At 43.2% G+C, this 16896-nt stretch overlaps 1 protein-coding gene and 1 pseudogene across 3 annotated transcripts in view; one reads left to right on the top strand and one right to left on the bottom strand.

Annotated features, from left to right (window-relative positions):
* Window positions 1-472: 472 nt before the first annotated feature.
* Window positions 473-16896, bottom strand: part of PPP2R2B (protein phosphatase 2 regulatory subunit Bbeta) — a 438713-nt gene continuing 422289 nt past the window's right edge. For all 3 annotated transcript variants that reach the window (XM_059063014.2, XM_067031872.1, XM_067031873.1), the window contains 3 exons: window positions 11264-11433; window positions 3784-3875; window positions 473-1198 (listed from right to left, as the gene is read on the bottom strand). In XM_059063014.2, coding sequence (XP_058918997.1) covers window positions 919-1198; window positions 3784-3875; window positions 11264-11433 — 542 coding nt within the window. In that variant the 3' untranslated portion in view covers window positions 473-918. The remainder of the gene's footprint in view (window positions 1199-3783; window positions 3876-11263; window positions 11434-16896) is intronic.
* On the top strand, window positions 15480-15954 carry LOC131754778 (nuclear cap-binding protein subunit 2 pseudogene; annotated as a pseudogene).

A 16896-nucleotide genomic window follows, 5' to 3' on the forward strand; every position in this document is an offset into this window, starting at 1 on the left:
ATAAACAAGCAGGACTTGGCCTTTAGAAAGAAGTCAATGGAATAAATAAGTTGGAAAAGGTTGAAGGGAAAAAGCCAAGGAACATGTAAGTAGAGGATTATATGGAGCCATTTAAAACAACAAAAAGCAAGAGTAACAAAGCAGCAGATGGAATCTGGCCGCACATGGCCTTGCCAAGCTAACTCTGAGAAGCGAAGTGTTCTCTTTAGGTCCCCTGAAGCATTCATGGTGTTTCCTAGCCAAATTCTCAGGCTGTTTCTATGGCGCTTACAAGAAAAGAATATAGCAGTGTTGATGTGGCCCTTTTCCCTTCCCATTCTGCATCCTCTTTGCAGCCTTGTGAAATAAATCTCTGGTTCAAATGAAATTGTGAGAAAGAAAATGGAAAATGGAAAAAAAAAAAAGTGCTGTAGGGGCAGGAGATGCTGACTCGTTCTGATTTTTCACAAAACAAGGAGAATTTCTCTAAGAGTAGAGTAAACGGTGTTTATTTTTCCTTGAACTTTTTTTTCAATCATCAAATGGAGTTGCTTAATTAAAAAAAAAGTATCTCTTTCTTTTCTCTTTAAATACTACAGACAACCTCATTTTATCTCAGCAGACACCTAGAAACAAAACACTGGACCCACCAGAGAAAACGGGGCAATAAAAGCATCAGAAATTCAAGTCAGCTATGGAAGAATTACTGTTAGCTGGCAGCTCTCAATTCTAAACAGAAGTGTCCCAGAACCTGTTGGGTTTGACAAAATTTCTTAGAACTGGGGATTTGGGAAGGTTGGACTCCATGGACTTCTATTCCATTTGTTTCCTGCAGAGGGAGATTAGAGTCGATGCATCAAATGAACACCCAAAGAAACATTTAAAAACGTGTTTGACTAGTATTCAGTATGTGAGATTATTAAGTAATAACTTGTCCTTCTAGTTAACCTTGTCCTGGAATATATATAGGTTATTTGTAGCCGCCACTGCTATAATATTTTCTGAAGGATGCCAAGCTGTATGCAAGATCTTTTTGCTAAAGTCCAGACTGTCGACACTGATCTCATCTTTTCTCCGCTTGCCCCCCACGCACACTTTGCGCGGTTTTAGGATAGCTCGGGGTTTGCTGTTTTCCCTCGAGGCCTCTAGGGTAACATCGCGCTTGGTGTTTCGGTCAAACATCCTGAAGAAGTTGTTGTAGGAGCCCGTCATGATGACACTGCAAGGCAGAGAGGAAAAAGAGAGTGACTGAGTGCTACAGACAAAGGCTTTCTAGAGCAAACGACACCACAATGTGGCCAGCTTATGACACCACACAAGAAACCAACAAGAGACCAAAAACTGCAACAGGCTTTGTAGTGTGACTGTTGAGTTTCTTTGGAATCGCTAATAGCAACAAACTCTTTGGCTGGGAGAAGGATCGTGATAACCCTCCTTGTTATTTAGCAAGAGATTCCTTTTGGTTCTTGGGCTCCATAAATGAGTCCAGTGGTTTTAATGATCCCAGCCCACCTGCCTCACATCAGGATTCTGAGGCTGGAGTGAAGTTATGAGAGTAGGAACACTGAAAACAATATTCACTGTATTGTGTACATTTAAAGCACGGTTACAGTAGGAGGGATTCTGTGTTGCCCGACCGCTAAGGCTTTCTTGCATCAGCACTGTAGGAGGGATGCTGGCAGTACAGCACACATACCAGCATGTTTCCTCCCCCTCCTAAGAACTAGATCTAAATTCAGCCTTTTCCAAAAAATTAGATGCCATCGTGGTCTCACTCGGGAAGGGAGTAGACAAAACTTCAATTCTGAAAGGATGTAGGATAAGGAAATAAGCCTTTGAGGGGACTGACAGATGGTTTCTACCTTCCTACAAGAGTTATCCATTCTCGGGCCTATCTATAGTTGATTAAGAGAGCAGTGAATGCCAGAGCCTTCCAGAAGCAATGGACTGACTCTGGAATGGTGACAGTTTGGACAAGATGACAGGCTGTAGGAAAGATATCAAGTAGCGTCCCGTTGTGGCTGCCCCCTGGAGAGGTGGGCGTGGCCTTGTTTGTGGGTGAGGCTCTGACTGACTGGCTGGTTAGGATGGGAGAACACAGCGTCTCATGTGGGGTTGGAGAAAGGTGAAGGAAAACCGACAAGATTGGGCTACAGCCAGGGGCTGAGTTTTTGGGTACTTTGTTAGCTGTCTAAGAAATTAACCAAGGGTTAGATTTTGTTACGCTGGCCCAGGAAACTGATGCTGTGAAATGTGTGTTTCTGTCATAGAGCGAGCTATTATCATCTACCTCATCAGGCAGGGTGCTGAGTGCTTTACCCCAGACTTCATTTACTCTTCCTTCATCCCCTGTAAGGGATTTACACAGGAGGAAAAGTGAGTGACTTGTACAGTGTCACACATCTAATAAGTAGCCAAGTCAGGTCTCCAGCCCACATCTGCCAGACCCCAGCGCACAAGCATTCAGCCACTTGGCCTCACTGCTTCCCATGCACTGACCTTTGCTTCCCTTACCATGACCCGCGTTGTTTTTAAACAGTAAGAGAAAGTCTTTTCGGGGAAAATAATCTCAACCTTATCTGGACCAAGAATAACATTTTCTCAGTTATGGAAAGAAATTGTAATGTGGTGGGAAACATGTTGATTTTAGGATTCAAGCTCTTCCTCTTGTCTCCACTGCTTACTAGTTCGTGAGCTTGGGCAGATTACTTTATCTGGCTGAGCCTCAGTTTCCTCAACTGGAAAATGGGGATGGTGAAAACAATCTTGATGGATTGTGGTCAGGATTAAAAAACATGATGTGTGTGAAAGTACCTAGTAAGTACAGTTTTTGAGTCTTGGTTAAGATAGGAGGGAAACTGGAACAATAACAACCACAAATATTTTTAAAAAACCCTATTCTTAATAAACAATGAATAAATGACAGCTGTAACGAAAATAAATAAAATAATAGGGCTGGGGTAGCTTCCTTTCCCCTCAAGGGCCTTTGTTAACATGTCACAGTTGCTCTGCCCTCTACCAACTGGTCAGTGTGACATGTGTCCTCTGCCACGTGGTGATTCCTTCCAGGCCTGCTAAGTGGAAGGCTGATTTTGGATCACTGACAAAAAAAAAGCCCAACAAGGGTCCCAGAGGGAGAGCCTGCGCTCACTAAGAGCTCGACTCCCTGAGTGCTTTGCCGTGATAGAATGTCCCTGCTTCCAAGCACTACTGCTGGTGTCGCCTTCATTGAGGAACAGCCCCTGGTAGCCTGCGCTTACTTCTCCCGGAAATCAGAGAGTCATCTGTAATATTTGTCAAACCAAAAAGAAACTATGGGGAGGTAACAGGAAGTACTGTTGAAATCAAAGGCCTTAAAACAGTCATAAATCACTTTCAGGACATGCAATAAATGAGGCCGAGTAGAATTCGGTTAATGAACCACCAGGGCCTTTGGGCAGGTCTATACTGGCAACTTCAAGGAATAATTTTCCATCTAGAAAGCATACCCTGCAGTCATCTGAACTAGTCATGCTGGAAATTTGCTGGTGGAGCTTCATTTTAGGCATGTTGACCCAGCTCTGGGAGTGTCCTGTGTGTACAAGGTAGGATTTTTTGAGGTTAAGTAGTCACCTGAGCCAGTCCTGAAAGAGGAGTCAAGGGTGTCACTCATCCCTCCCTCCTTTCCAGGCCTTCCTCAAGGGTCATCCAGTGGTCGATTTTGATCTCCCTTTGCTTGCACCCCGCTTAGGATACACAGCCCAGGGCCTTCGCAAGGAGAGGGACCACCTTTGGAAAGTTCCTAGCCACACAGACCTTTCTTACCTGTCTGACCCATTCCACACACATTCAAATTTATCAAAAATGCAGTCATTTTCGTAGAGGGAGCACAGCTTGCTGCGGAGGTAGTCGTGAACCTGGTTGGGGGGAGGACACATTAAGAGGGTGTTATTAGTTTTAAAAATGATTTCTCTGTGTGAAGCTCCTCTTTGGATGTGAGCTGTTAATTCTTTCAGTGTAAATGTGGCTTGAATCGGATGGTCTCAGCTCTGAACCCAGGTGTGGCCCTTTTCAGCCTCAGGACGTTAAGATGAGTTGGTGAGCTGCTTACACGGCTAGTGTGGATGAGACAAGCTTGCTTACATAGATGGTGGCATAGAGCAGGGCCCATTAAGCGGGAGAGTCCCATCTTCTAAGTTGATTTAGAGGACACCGTTCATTCAGCCTTTTATTCAACAAATATTTATTGAATGCCTGCTATGTGGTTGGGAGAGACCCGTGAACAGAATGCCCCTGGGGTGCTTTCCTCCCAGTGTTGGGGAAGAGACTGTATAATCAAGTAAATATATAAGATAGTTTAGATGGTGATAAAAATAGAGAGAAAAAAACATGGAAAAAGGGAGTGGGAGTATTATTTTGTACAGAGTGACTAGTTAAGGGTTCACCTGAGAAGGTGGCACTGGAGCAGAAGCCTGAAGGAAATGAAGGCACCTCAGGGGTATCTGGGGGAAAGGCTTTCCAAGCATGGGGAACAGCAAATGTAAAGGCCCAGAGGCAGGAGTCCTGGAGGCAGTGGGGTGGAGGGTGGCAACCAGCAGAGTGTGGAGGCCTCAGCGTGTGCTGACCGGTTTCCATAGGCCCCTTACTCTGAGGGATGTGAACAGACTTCACAGAAAGGATGCTGAGCCTGCTGTGTCATGACGCAGTGTAAGCCTGCAGGGCCAAAGGTAGGGAGGCTAGGTATAACCTGGGTGATAAATGACGGCTTGGACCAGACCGGACAGTGGTGAGAGGTGGTCGGCGTCTCGACATGTTTGGAAGGAGAGCTGATAGGACTTGGGGATGGATCCACTGTGAAGTGTGGAGAGGAAATCAGGAGCCAAAGAGGGCTCCTGCATCTTTCTCTTGAGCAAGTGGAAAGATGGAGTTCCCATGTTCATTTTCGGGATCTATAATTTGCAGATGTCTATGTGAAGGGAGCTCATCCAGTAGACTCTGATGTGATGTGCATGGCGCAGCCCTGGAGTATGCAGCAGTTTTCTCCTGTTTCTATTTTTCAGTGAAATAAGAAGCAAGGCTATCAGCTGAGAGTGAGGAAGGGGAGGGGGTGGTTGGGAAACAGTGCAGGGTTTCTGGAAGGCGCTGAGGGCCGCTTGACGTTGTTGGGTGTGAATTTTAAATGCATCTGGTCAGCATGGTTGGGTGTTTTTCTCCAGCTGCATTCAGCAACTCAGGTGAAGATGGCAAATAGGCAGAGGTTTAGGGCTTGGAGGGTAGTAATCTGGGTGCAATTTTGAATTCTTCCTGAGCTCTGTCATAGGGACTGGTAATTATAACAGGCATACATAATACGCCAGCTTGTTATTATTCGCCAGGCGCTTTATCCATAGAATCTTATTTCATCTCTAACATCATCTTAGGATGTAGGTGTTGTCATTCTCTTTGCTTTAACAGAGGATGAAGTACCGGGTATGACACCATTTGTCCGAGATCACACAGGAAACGAAATGACAGAATGGGACGTGAACCCGGGATCTGGGTTCTGGAGCACACACACACTCTTGCCTCCTCTAGCAATCTACCTCCCACTGGCTCTGCCTCATTGGCCTCGCCTTACGTGGGGGTCTCAGTCCTAGACAGGAGCTGGGATAAGGAACTGAGGTGAGGCCAAGAGAGCTAAAATTGGGTGAAGGCAGAAGGATGTTATGGAAAGCACTGTTTGACTTTGTTTAGATGGACAGTGATGGTTCACTCTCCCTTTTCCTGCAGCCTAGGCCCCTCTCCTCCCTTGACCCCAGAGTTCTGTTGGATGCTGAGCTCAGAGCCTCAGCTGTGTGCTTAGCACTGGGCAGAGGAATGAGGTCAGATTCATTCCTTGTTCCATTAGATGTTCTGGGTATTTGAAAAGCTCTCTGAGTTATTTGGACAGTGTAAGGATTTCTAAGTCTGCAAATTAATTTCCTCCACCTTTACTCTCTTGTTCCCAAACAGTTCTGGGCCTTGTCAGGGTGTCTGCTTCAGTGCTATAGTGACAAGAGAATCCATCTGCAGCTGGGCTTTTGGCTTTGTTAAGCAATGGGATGTAAGGGCGAGGCTTGTGTCTTGAGCTTGGGAACTCTGCTATAAATTAAGTCATTCTCCTTCCCTTCCTCCACCTTTTGTGCATATTGGAAGTGGCTCAGATCTGATCTGGAAGGCGATTTTGTTTGTAGGGCCATTTCTGCTTGTTGAAGATCTCTAGTTATCATTAAGAATCCTTGAGTAAAGCAGAAGAGAGTCCTGGGACAAAGAGAGAGCTGATTCCAGGTCTTGACAAACTTTTTCTATAAAGGCCCAGATAGTAAATAATTATACTTTGTGGGCCATATAGCAACCACCCAACTCTACCCTTGTCATGCAAAAGCAGCTATAATACATAAACAAATGAGTGGGAGTTGTGTTCCAATAAAACTTTATTTACAAAGAGAGGTGGCAAACAGGATTGGCCTCTGAGTCATGGTTTGCCTAACCCCGGTCTTGACTATAATTCCCCCTCTCCCAAATCAGCACAGACTATTTCCTTGGAAGAAAGTGATGGTGGAGGTAAGGGCATAAATTGGGGGTTGAACTTTTCTTCTGATGGTTGGAGGACCCTAACCTCAAGAATCCATCTCTTTTCTAGAAAGCAAGCCTGATTCTTGCCTCTTCTTGATTTTATCATTGACTTGCTTCCAAGTTCTGTGTAATAGAGGGAGAAGAGGAGTGGGGCTTCTGAAGGGTAAGGATGTCAAGATGGAATTAGTGCAGTGGGTAAAATGGGAGCCAAATTTATTATCCTGGTACTCCATCCAGATCTCCTACTTTTTGGAGGAAAAAGACAGGCAAAATAGATCCTACTTTCAATCTTAACTCCCCCTACTGCTTCCTCTTAAATGTTATGGAGCACTTTTTAAGTTTAGCTGATTTAAAATGCTTGTTGTATTAATTTCAGGTGTATAGCAAAGTGATTCTGTTATACACACACACATATATATATATATATATATATATATAATTTTTTTTCAGATTCTTTTCCCATATAGGTTTTTACATGATATTGAGTAGATTTCCCTGTGCTATACGGTAGATCCATGCTGGTTATCTATCTTATATATAGTACTGTGTGTATATGTCAATCCCAAACTCTCAATCCATCCCTCCCCCACTCCCTCTCCCCCTTAGCAGCCACCGGTCTGTTCTCTGGAGTCTGTTTCTGTTTTGTAGACAAGTTCATTTGTGTCATATTTTAGATTCCCCATATAAGCGATATCATATGATATTTGTCTTTCTCTTTCTAACTTACTTCACTGAGTATGATAATCTCCAGGTCCATCCATGTTGCTGCAAATGGCATTATTTCATTCTTTTTTAGGCTTATTGATATTCCATTATATATATGTATCACATCTTCTTTATCCATTCATCATCGACAGATGATGGATATTTAGGTCACTTCCATGTCTTGGCTAGTGTAAATAGTGCTGCAGTGAACATTGGGGTGCATGTATCTTTTCATATTACAGTTTTCTCTGGATGTATTCTCGAGAGTGGGATGGATAGATCATATGGTAACTCTATTTCTAGTTTTTTAAGGAACCTTCAGACTGTTCTCCATAGTGGCTGTACCTGTTTACATTTCTACCAACAGTATGGAGCAGTTCTGGGAAGTTCCTGACTACCTCCAACTGAGGGCCTCTACAGGAAAAGATGATCTATTACACTATGAAGGTATGTTGCATATATATTCTGTTGTAAAAAAAAAAAGAATCTTAGGCAGAGAAGACGGACTTTTTTCCATCGGAGGAGAGAAAAAGGTAAGATACAGACATGAGAAACAAGAGAGCAGAGTAAGGGAAAACTTAAGACTCGTGGTCCTATTTGATGCTTCTCTCTTCATGTTGCAAAAATTGTTTCTGTGCTACGTTCCTATGAGCTTGGGGATGGCCTTCTTGACACTAAGCTGAGTCTCCCAACACAGTGGTTCTCAAATCATGTACTTGTGGGAGCCTGCGACTGTATAGTTGATAGACCACTGTGAGGCCTAGCACAATTAAAATCTGTTGGTTTGTTCTTCTATTTCAGGGTTTGACAAACTTTTCCTGTAAAGGATCAGATAGTAAATATTTTAGGCTTTGTGAGCCATATGGTTTCTATCATGATGACCCAACTCTGCTGTGTGGCATGAAAACAGCCATAGATAATAGGTAAATGATCAGGTATGGCTGTATTTCAATAAAACTGCTTTTACAAAAACAGATGGGGGACTGGATTTGGCTCCACAGGTCACAGTTTGTCAACCCCTGTTCTCTAGGAAAGCGTGAACATAGCTCATCATACTTAAGTCTACAGCTTCTTATTTCCAGAAGCATGCTTGAGATCAGCTGATGGATGTATGAAGGTACAAAAGAGTATCACCTGTCTCCCTGCCCAGGGAAGGCAGCAGTAATTGATGATGGAATTCCTTCCCACTTTTTCAACAGTGTTCCAGACACTCACTCAGTTTGTTTACCATCTTTGATATACTATATTACCATCTGATACGGTATATAAACTTAACTAGATTGCTTTGAAATATGTCATCTAAAATAAGTTAAATAATTTTTGTAGTATTTAATTTCAATAGTGGGCTATGAGAGCTCTTTCTCAGTGTTCTACAAAGAAGATGTCCACGTCTACTACTAGGTAAACATGGTTTGAGAACCATGATCTTAAAATGCTGATGATTTCACATCACAGCTAGCTAGCTTTGTTCTAAAAGTCTTTCCCTAAAATAAAAGTAGTGGGCTTCCCTAGTGGCGCAGTGGTTGAGAGTCCGCCTGCCGATGCAAGGGACACGGGTTCGTGCCCCGGTCCAGGAGGATCCCACATGCCGCAGAGTGGCTGGGCCCGTGAGCCACGGCCTCCGAGCCTGCGCTTCCGGAGCCTGTGCTCTGCAATGGGAGGGGCCACAGCAGTGAGAGGCCCGCGTACCGCAAAAAAAAAAAAAAAAAAGTAGTAATTGCTCTCCCCACTGTGTAGCCTAATCTACTTTTCTCTAAGTGCGGCTCTCCAGCAGGCCACACCCCTGTCAATATCACCCATGTCAGGTTCTAGTCCCCACTGCCATCTCTTTCGTACTAAGGGATGTAACACCAGATGGTTTGTCTGCGTAGCTGGAAGGGGACACTCCTGTTTGCTGTAGCCCTGTGCTGAAGATGAGGGCAGCATGTAGGGGACAATGAGAACGCAAACACACAAGGGATGCTATTTGAACCACAGGGGTAACCAAACTACCTCGACCACATCTATGGTCTTGAATCCTGACCCCCAAACCTTTTTATAGCTTCACGGTCAGCCATCAAACTCCTCAGTGTCCTCAACCTCCTCTCTCAACGTTTCCTGCTTCTCCTGAGGCCACTCACGTGGCGGCTGGACTTCTGCCCTCATGTGCCAAGGTGGGTGGGCTCCGTGCTGCTCAGGACAATCATCATGCCTGTCTCGGGTCCTCAGCTCCTTCCAAGTCATGCCATCCAACATGACTTCCTGCTACCCATCCTTCTCATAGTCATCAACAGTTCTCAGCCCCTCCACCCCTGGGAGCCACTCTAGCACCTCAGCCTCTTCCATCGCCATCCCTGCCATCATTCTTAGCGATTCGAATACTCTGGACTCTCGGTTACTTGGCCTCACCATTTTCAGTGCATTCTGTCCTTTGCTTTCTGGGTCATATTATGAGCCTTTTCATTACTATGACTGTATTTGTTTAATAAGTATCACTCTATTGTTACTTCCTATCATTTAAATTCATGCCCTTTGGTATCCTGATTCTATCAATTCTTCATTCCCCTTCTTACCTCCCTCAGATTCAGCCATCCATCATTCCGGTCAATCAATCACTCCCTTAAGAGATACCTTCAACAAACTTGCTTTTCTCCCTCCTTCCCTTGTACTCCCTTGGCAAAACCCCATCACTGGTTAAATCTAACTTTCTGCTCTTCCTTACCTGTACCAAGCAGGTGAATGTGGCTGAGAAAAAACACACAATCACACAGATTAGTCTCACTTTAAATCAATAGTATAAACCTCAAGTGGATCCCTGAGCAACCTTACCATACTGCCCTAGTCAATTCACTCTCTTAGACGAGTTTTGCACTTTTCCTTCTCACTTTACTGGAAAATAGAAGCAATAAGAAGAAACCACCTGTATGTTCCCATCACAAAACTGACAAACCTACTGCATCTGTAGCTATTTACTCTTTTCTCTTTCCTTTGACGGATGAATTGCCCACCTCATCTAAGTCCAATTCTGCAATGGAACCTATTCCCTTGAGAAGTTGACTGCTTCAATTAATTATCTCCCTCTCTACCGGCTTACTCCTATCAGCATAAAACAAGCTGTGATGACTTCCTCAATCTTGCATTCCATTCTAGCTACTACCCCATTTCTCTATTCCTCTTCAGAACAAAATCTCTTTCAAAATTTCACTACAGGGCTTCCCTGGTGGTGCAGTGGTTAAGAATCCGCCTGCCAATGCAGGGGACAGTGGTTCAAGCCCTGGTCCGGGAAGACCCCCACATGCCGCAGAGCAACTAAGCCCATGCACCGCAACTACTGAGCCTGCACTCTAGAGCCTGCATGCCGCAACTACTGAGTCTGTGTGCCACAACTACTAAAGCCCACGTGCCTAGAGCCTGTGCACCACAAAAAAGAGTAGCCCCCCCGCTCACTGCAACTAGAGAGAGCCCACGCAGCAACGAAGACCCAAAGCAGCCAAAAATAAATAAAGAAAAAAATTTCACTACGTTTCCCATCCTCTAGTTACGGTCTCTCTTGAACCCACTCCAATCAGACATTCATTCCTACCACTTCACCTACAACTCTTTCATTAAGTGCCTGATCATCTCCATGTTACTAAATCCAGTTGGCCATTTCTCAGTCCTTCCTTGATTCAGCACCAGCATTCGGCAGTTGGTGACTTCTTCCTCCTCAAGACAGTTTCTTCACTTGGCTTCCAGGACGCCTCTCAGTTTCCATCCTACCTCACTGGCACTTTCTCCAGTCTCTCTTGCCAAATCCATTTCCTCTTCCCAGCCTGTAAACACTGGGACCTCAGGGCTTGGTTCTTGACCTTTCCTCTAGGCTAGATCTATCCAGACTTACACTGAGCTGTCTACCTGCTATTTCTGGATGTTTAACTGGCTCAACATGTCTTTTATTCTTCTACTTTGTAAGCCTTTGCAGGCAGGGGCTGATTTGGGACCCTTGAAGAAGCGCCCAGTCTACGTATTAGTGGGTGGTGGTCTGTACCTGGTAAGTCTCGATGGGGCGGTTCTCCATGTTGAGATCCCAAACTTTGACCGTCAGATAGTCTCTGGTCATGATATACCTCCCACTGTGGCTGAACTTCACATCCGAAATCGAAGAGATGATTTCAGAGAAAAACGACCTGTTGCTTGGATCTTCTGGCTCTTCAAAAACTGCAGAACAAAAGCAAAACAAAACAAATTTAGAACATACTTATCAGCTGATGCTAACGTGTTTGGGCCAGTTAGAAAGCCAACAGTCTAACCTGGAGTAGGGCTGGAATCTGTAAAATATAAGTTGCTAACAGAACTGTCAGCTCCCTGGCAGCAGAACAAGCTGTCACTGGTTTCCATATTTCGTTTCTCATGGAAGGACTCCCGTGGGACTTGTCACATCCACAGATCTGGCACTGATGGTTCACAAGCTCCAGGTCTATGTATCTGACTCTTTCACTTTTCCCCATGGTTGCTGGGTATCACTGCATATACTATAACCTGTAGTCATCTTACACGCTTAAAAATTTTATTTATGCCTTTTTTCGAGATATAATTCACATACCATAAAATCTACTCATCTAAATTTTATAGTTTGGTGGGGTTTTTTTTAGTATAATCATGCAACCATAAACCAAGTCTAAATTTAGGACATTTTCATTACCTCATTCCCTGTAAAAACCCCACAACAACTCCATTCCCATTAGCAGTTACTCCCCATTACCTATTCCTGCAGCCCTAGGCAACCACTAATCTATTTTCTTGTTTTATGAAATTGCCTGTTCTAGAAACATCACACAAATGGAATCATTCTCTCTCTCTCTCTCTCTCTCTCTCTCTCTATATATATATATATATATATATATATATTCTTTTTTGGTGACTGACTTCCTTCCCTTAGTGTAATGTTCTCAAGGTACATCAATGTTGTGGCATGATTCATTCCTTTTTATGGCTGAATAATATTCCACTGTATGGCTATATTACATTTTGTTTATCCATTCATCAGTTGATGGGCATTTGGGTTGTTTCTACTTTTAGGCTATTATGAATAATGCTGCTATGAATAAACACAAGTTTTTGTGTGGAGCTATGTATATATATCTCTTGGATCATGGTGCTTAATAGTGGGACTTTGCTGCCAGACTGCCTTGGGCTTAAGGTCAGACTACCATTGACTAGTTGTATGACCTTGGGCAAGTTACTTAACTTTTCTGTGCCTCAGTTGCATAGGTAAACTCTGGCTACAACGTCTTTTGTATATATTTTCTGTTTGCTCTGGTATCTAGTTGTTTATTATTTCATTCAACAGATTCAGCTGATTTCCACTCACAGGAATAAAAAGCACAGGAATAAAAGACCCTGAAGCTTATTGTAAGCTGCCTTAATTCATGTTTCTAACCTTGTTTTTGAACTTCTCTCGTTCAAATTGGATGTGCAAAATACATCTTGATGTTTCCCATCTTTATGCCCTGCCTGATCATTCCTCCTTCATTGTGTCATATTTTGCTTGATTCATACGTCTCATCTTTTACATGTTATTTTAGCCCCAAATGATCTTTTGTTTTCTCTGAAGCCCCATCACACTTGGTCTGGCCTGTTCACTTAGCATTTGCTCAGGTATTCTCCCAATGAAAGCATCATTTCTCACATTAGCATTTAACAATCCATGGCTTATCTCAACTAGGAATGTGAGTCTCTTGAAGGCAGGATTTTGTTTTTTCTTATCTTTGTACTGAGACTCTTGCACATAAATATTCAATAAATAGTTGTTGCTTGATTGGAACCAAAGCCAGATAAATTAATGAAATCTTTGCCTTCTGGGTGTTTAGCATGTATGATGTTGAGCTATACATATTTGCCTACATTTATTTATTTTTGACCTACAATAATGGCAATTGAGTATGGTTCCACTTAATAAGCATTTCTATTACAATTTTAGGCTGAACCAAACATCAGTCTTCAGATTACTAAGTAACTCATCCCCCAAGGCTTCCTCTTTCCTGCCCATTCAACACACTCACAGAGTCATTATCAAATTCTATGTAGAAAATCTATAGGTGGAGACAAGATGGTGGAGAAGAAGGATGTGAGCTCATCTCTTCTTACAAAAACGCCAAGATCACAACTAACTGCAGAACAACCATCAACCAAAAAACGCTGGAACCTATCAAAAAAGATATCCTACATCCGAACACAAAGAAGAAGCCACAACAAGACGGTAGGAGGAGCATAGCCATGGTAGATCAAACTCCATACCTGCTGGGTGGGTGACCCACAGACTGGAAAATAATTTTACTACAAAAATTCTGCCACAGGAGTGAAAGTTCTGAGCCCCACATCAACCTCCCCAGCCTGCAGGTCTGGCAACAGAAGGAGGAGCCCTAAAGAATCTGGCTTTGAGGGCCAGCAGGGTTTGACTGCAGGAATTCCACAGGACTGGGGGAAACAGAAACTCCCCTCTTGGAGGGCACAGAAACCCCACTCTTATGTGCACCAGGACCCAGGGGAAAAAGCAGTGGCTTCATAAAAGCCTAAGCCAGACTTACCTGCTAGTATTGGAGGGTCTCCTGCAGAGGCGGGGGGCAGCTGTGGCTCACTGCAGGGACAAAGACACTGGCGGTGGTAGTTCTGGGGAGTACTCATTGGAGTGAGCCCTCCCAGAGGCCACCATTGTCTCACCAAGACCTGGCACCACCCAACAGCCTGTAGGCTCCAGTGCTGGGATGCCTCATGCCAAACAACAAACATGGCAGGAACACAGCCACACCCATCAGCAGACAGGCAGCTTAAAGTCTTCCTGAGCACACAGCTGCTTGCTAAACACACGCCCTGACATGGCTCTGCCCACCAGAGGGACCTGCACCAGGAAACCTGCACAAGCCCTTAGACAGCCTTGTCCACCAGGGGGCAGACAGCAGAAGCAATAAGAACTGCAGCCTGCAGAGAAGAAACTGCAATCACAGAAAGTTAGACAAAATGAGACAGCAGAGGATTATGTTCCAGACGAAGGACCAAGATAAAAACCTATAAGAACAACTAAATGAAGTGGAGATGGACAGCCTACCTGGAAAAGGCTTTTTAGAGTAATGAGAGTGAAGATGATCCAAGATCTCAGAAAAAGAATGGAGGCACATATCAAAAAGATACAAGAAATGTTTAACAAAGACCTAGGAGAACTAAAGAACAAGGAAACAGAGATGAACAATACAATAACTGAAATAAAAAAATACACTAGAAGGAATCAATAGCAGAATAAGTGACGCAGAAGAACGGATAAGTGACCTGGAAGACAGAATGGTGGAAATCACTGGCACAGAACAGAATAAAGAAAAAAGAATGAAAAGAAATAAAGACAGTCTGAGAGACCTCTGGGACAACATGAAACACCCCAACATTCACATTATAGGGGTCCCAGAAGGAGAAGAGAGAGAAAGGACCCGAAAAAATATGTGAAGAGATAATAGCTGAAAACTTCCCTAACATGGGAAGGAAACAGTCATGCAAGTCCAGGAAGTGCAGAGAATCCCAGGCAGGATAAACCCAAGGAAGAACAAGCCAAGACACATAGTTATCAAACTGACAAAAATTAAAGGCAAAGAAAAAAATATTAAAAGCAACAGATGACATACAAGGGAACTCCCATAAGGTTATCAGCTGACTTCTCAGCAGAAACTCTTCAGGCCACAAGGGAGTGGCACAATATATTTAAAGTGATGAAAGGGAAGAAACTACAACTAAGAATACTCTACCCAGCAAGGCTCTCATTCAGATTCGACAGAGAAATCAAACGCTTTACAGACAAGCAAAAGCTAAGAAAATTCAGCACCACCAGACTAGCTTTGCAACAAATGCTAATGGAACTTCTCTAGGTAGAAAAGAAAAGGCCACAAGTACAAACAAAATTACAAATGGAAAAGCTCACTAGTAAAGGTAGGAAATCATCCACACACAAATGTGATATCAAAACCAGCACTCATAAGAAGAGGAGAGTACAAATGCAGGATAGTTGAAATGCATTTGAAATTAAAAGACCAGCATCTTAAAACAATCTTGTTTAAATATAGACTGCTGTATCAAAACCTTATGGTAACTACAAACCAAAAATCTACAATAGATACACACACAAAAAAGAAAAAGGGAATCCAAGCACAACACTAAAGTTAGTCATCAAATCACAAGAGAAGATTCTCACAGTGGTGGCCTCCTCGGCCACATTGTGCACTATGTTGGGTGGCTTCCTGAAGGTGCTGTGCAGCGACTCCTATGTCGAGCTGAGCCAGTACTGGGACCAGCACTTCCGGGGTGACAGTGAAGAACAGGAAAAATTAATTACTGAAGGAAAGCTGTACACCGTATGTTGGAAATCTTTCCTCTTATACAACCGAAGAACAAATCTATGAACTCTTCAGCAAAAGTGGTGACAGAAAGAAAATGCTCATGGGCCTGGATAAAATGAAGAAAACAGCACGTAGGTTCTGCTTTGTGGAAGACTATTCAAGAGCAGATACAGAAAATGCCATGTGGTACATAAATGGAATGAGTCTGGATGACCAGATCTTTCACACAGACTGGGACGCAGGCTTTAAGGAGGGCAGGCAGTATGGCCGTGGGCATTCTGGAGGCCTTGTACGACATGAGTATCATCAGGACTATGATGCTGGGAGAGGAGGCTATGGAAAACTGGCCCAAAACCTGTGAGTGGTGAGAGCCCCATCATGAAAAACATACTCCTTTGGCCTATTGAATTTGACATGCGTTACCCAAGGTCTGCAAACCTGCCCCTTTTTACCAAGCTTTAATCAATGTCTCTACTGAGCTGGAAGCCTCTTCATGGTTTCCACTTAAAAATTATTAAAGGACAGAATCCAAAAGAATGCCTTTAATTCTATAGTCTTAGCATCTTGGTCGTGTGTCAGATTACCAGAATGATTTGTTACCAGGTCAAAAATTGTGTTCCTTAGCAACAGACTTCATGTATAATGTTGATCAGCCAAAAACACACTTCTTTTAGGAAGATATGAAAAAAATTTTAAAGTGCTTACCATGTTTGCATCTAAGTAGGTTCATGGTCTACCTTGGGGCCTGGAATTACTTTTTTTTAAAATTTTAAGTTTGCATGAATAGAGTTTAATAAGTGGAGTTTTGCTATGTAATGTAGCTTTACTCTAAATTAGGAATAGATGTTTGATAACTGATTGTTTTTCTCTGTTGAATTTTAAAGAGTCAAGGGAACTTCCTAAATAGTTGGTAAGCATTAGACAGTCGCAGGGGACACCACCTCTTATGTGCTTTATATATCAGGAAATTAGGTCAGGACTTGAAGGGTATTTACTAAACACATTTTTCAAAATACGTGTTTTAGCTAACGCTATAAAGACCAAGGGTCTGTATTACAGGGAACCTCAACTACTCTAAGGGCAAGGGGGGAGGACGCTGTCAGTAGGAAATGGGGAGGAAATATCAGGAGATGTGAGTTAAATTGCCTTGACGTGATGAAGGTTGCTGTGAGAGCCATCAGATCTATTTCTTTCATTTTCAAACTGATCTTGGGAACTGAGTGGGGTTTTTTTTTGTTTGTTTTGTTTTGTTTTTTAAAAAAGAGCTTAAAGATCAAGAGAATGCTTAACAAAAACAAAATCA

Source organism: Kogia breviceps, chromosome 4, assembly GCF_026419965.1.
Source record: "Kogia breviceps isolate mKogBre1 chromosome 4, mKogBre1 haplotype 1, whole genome shotgun sequence".
NCBI lineage: Eukaryota > Metazoa > Chordata > Mammalia > Artiodactyla > Physeteridae > Kogia > Kogia breviceps.